Below are 2,226 nucleotides of genomic sequence, written 5' to 3'. Positions count from 1 at the left end.
CAATAACAACTAGTATAATCAAGATAAAAGCTACACAAAATCTATTTTACAGGAATCTTTTTTAAATCTTGAATTGTCCAAAAAAAAAAAAAAATCAAAGCTGAAAAGAAGATGAAAAATAATGACCTTTCCTGACAACCTTTCTGAAGTACTCAAGCACACAGTGGGACACAAAAGAAGCCATAGTTACAATCCATCTTAGTTTCTATCCATCACACTAAAGTAACAGCTCCTTCAAATGCATTTCCATTAACATGAAAGGGGATTATCTGCAGACGCGTTCCTTGAAATTACAATTWGTCAYGGTCTTACTCTTAACATAAGTGACACTCAAGAGCTGCCAATGTCCTGGGACACTAACAGTCGTGGGATCATATAAACCTGTGTCTGGTCACTGTCAGAATTGACAAGCCACTATAAGAAAGGCAAAGATGGAAAGCGAATGGGGATTTTTGCATTATAACCAGGAGATAAACTCATAAAAACAAAATCAAAGATCAATCATGCAAAACACGTATATGTGGGTTGTTTCGCCTGTAAAACTAATGACTGTAATTTTTAGGCCTTATTCTTGTTTCTTCTGCTCTGCAGGACAGCCATACATTGGCAAATGAAGATGTGGAAATATAGTGTGAAGTTTTATTTTCATAAATACCAGCATTGTGCAGTTACAAGTCAATATGTATTGTATCTGAAGTATTTACACTATGAGCCAAAGAAAGAAGCCACACTTTTAACAACTTTATTTAGTGTCACTTTTGGGAGTTTATTTGTCCAACAAATAGTAATGCATGAACAAAACTGTTGAAATAAACACAGTTACTAGGATTGTTTTTCAAAAGAATGTATCATAATTTAAATATTTGTATTTGACATATCAGTGCCAAATGTTTCAAACAGTTTATATTMAACATCTATTTCTGGTTGTATTTCTTACAAGTCAATAAATGATGAAGGGCTTAATGAAAATTACCAAAATCTTCATAAAACAAATTATTACACAGATCCTTCATATTTTTTTCAGATTTTTCTGTAATTAGTTGCTGCTATATGAAGTCATAAAAGCTCAGATGACCCTTGGCCTCTGAGGCAAACACAGGTTGTAATATGCAGTCTGATCCCAGAACTCAGGTCCTTTCCAGCCACACCAGCCCTGTTGCGGAAGACAGTGCATGCTAAAACTTGTTATGTATTTTAAAGTGTAGCAATGCTGTGGCTGCTTGTCGAGGTTACCTTGTCTGTTATGACCTGTAGGTCTTCTCCTCCAGTGTAATGAGGATCTAAAATGAGGTAACGGATGTGCCCTGTCGTYTCGCTCCAGGCCACACCCAAGATGGTGTGAGCCAAAACTCCTCCACCTGCAAACGAAATGAAACGAAAAGCCTTAAGATTGTGAACCTTTACTGAGAATTTCTAACAGAATCCCTCTTTTACAAAATTAATAATTGATTCAAATGTTGCTCAGTGACACGCATTAACAGGAAAAAATATACATATTGTAGTTTTATAAAATATAAACCCTAATTCTGACATAAACCTTTCAATCAATCACTGAAAAACTGAATATTGAAGGCTTAAATGTCTCACCGATCATAACAGGAGTTCCTTCAGTGACGAAGTGGTTAGCCAGCTCTCTGCCTTTAGATGATAACTCAGATCCCTGACTGAACATGAAACATAATGTGTCTGATTAATTAAAACAAATAACAACCAACACATTTACTGGATGCTGTGTAAAAGGGCCTGTGACAATCCAATTTTTGTAATTAATAGGAATGTATTTTTGTAAAGAGCATATTGGTAACATTGAAAAAGAACTTTTACGCACGTGAAGTGATGTCGAAGAGGAATGTCTGAATGTAAACTAACAACTCAAAATGTAGAGAATAATCTGATGTTTCTTTAGATTATTTTTGAGTCACTTTCAGACAGAGAAGAAGAGTCAGAGTTCAAATAATATTGTTTCAATGAACAAAGACCAGAGAGTTTTGTTTGTTAAAGAGTTCCCTTTTGACGTCACTTCCTGTTGCACTTTGGCTGAGCTAAGTTCAAAGGAAAATATGCCAGTTATGTGACAAAATGGGTAAAATAATGAGAAATATGCCAAGTCTTTTACAGGGTTCCCACACCTTGGTCAACGTGAAATTCATGGACCTTTCAAAGACTTTCCAGTACCAATTTCCTCAAATTAAAGAACCAAGCACAACGAAAATTACCTACTGCTAC

At 35.3% G+C, this 2,226-nt stretch overlaps 1 protein-coding gene across 1 annotated transcript in view; it reads right to left on the bottom strand.

Annotated features, from left to right (window-relative positions):
- Nucleotides 1-726: 726 nt before the first annotated feature.
- The window catches only part of ufsp2 (ufm1-specific peptidase 2), a 4,880-nt gene continuing 3,380 nt past the window's right edge, over nucleotides 727-2,226 (bottom strand). Inside the window, exons 10-12 of the mRNA XM_014007821.1 lie at nucleotides 1,588-1,664; nucleotides 1,234-1,358; nucleotides 727-1,153 (exon numbers count right to left, since the gene is read on the bottom strand). Of these exons, the coding sequence (XP_013863275.1) occupies nucleotides 1,067-1,153; nucleotides 1,234-1,358; nucleotides 1,588-1,664 (289 nt within the window). The 3' untranslated portion in view covers nucleotides 727-1,066. The remainder of the gene's footprint in view (nucleotides 1,154-1,233; nucleotides 1,359-1,587; nucleotides 1,665-2,226) is intronic.

The sequence above is a fragment of the Austrofundulus limnaeus genome, unplaced genomic scaffold (genome assembly GCF_001266775.1).
Source record: "Austrofundulus limnaeus strain Quisiro unplaced genomic scaffold, Austrofundulus_limnaeus-1.0 Scaffold45, whole genome shotgun sequence".
NCBI lineage: Eukaryota > Metazoa > Chordata > Actinopteri > Cyprinodontiformes > Rivulidae > Austrofundulus > Austrofundulus limnaeus.
The sequence above is the reverse complement of the archived record's forward strand: the minus strand, read 5'-3'. Positions and strand labels throughout refer to the sequence as shown.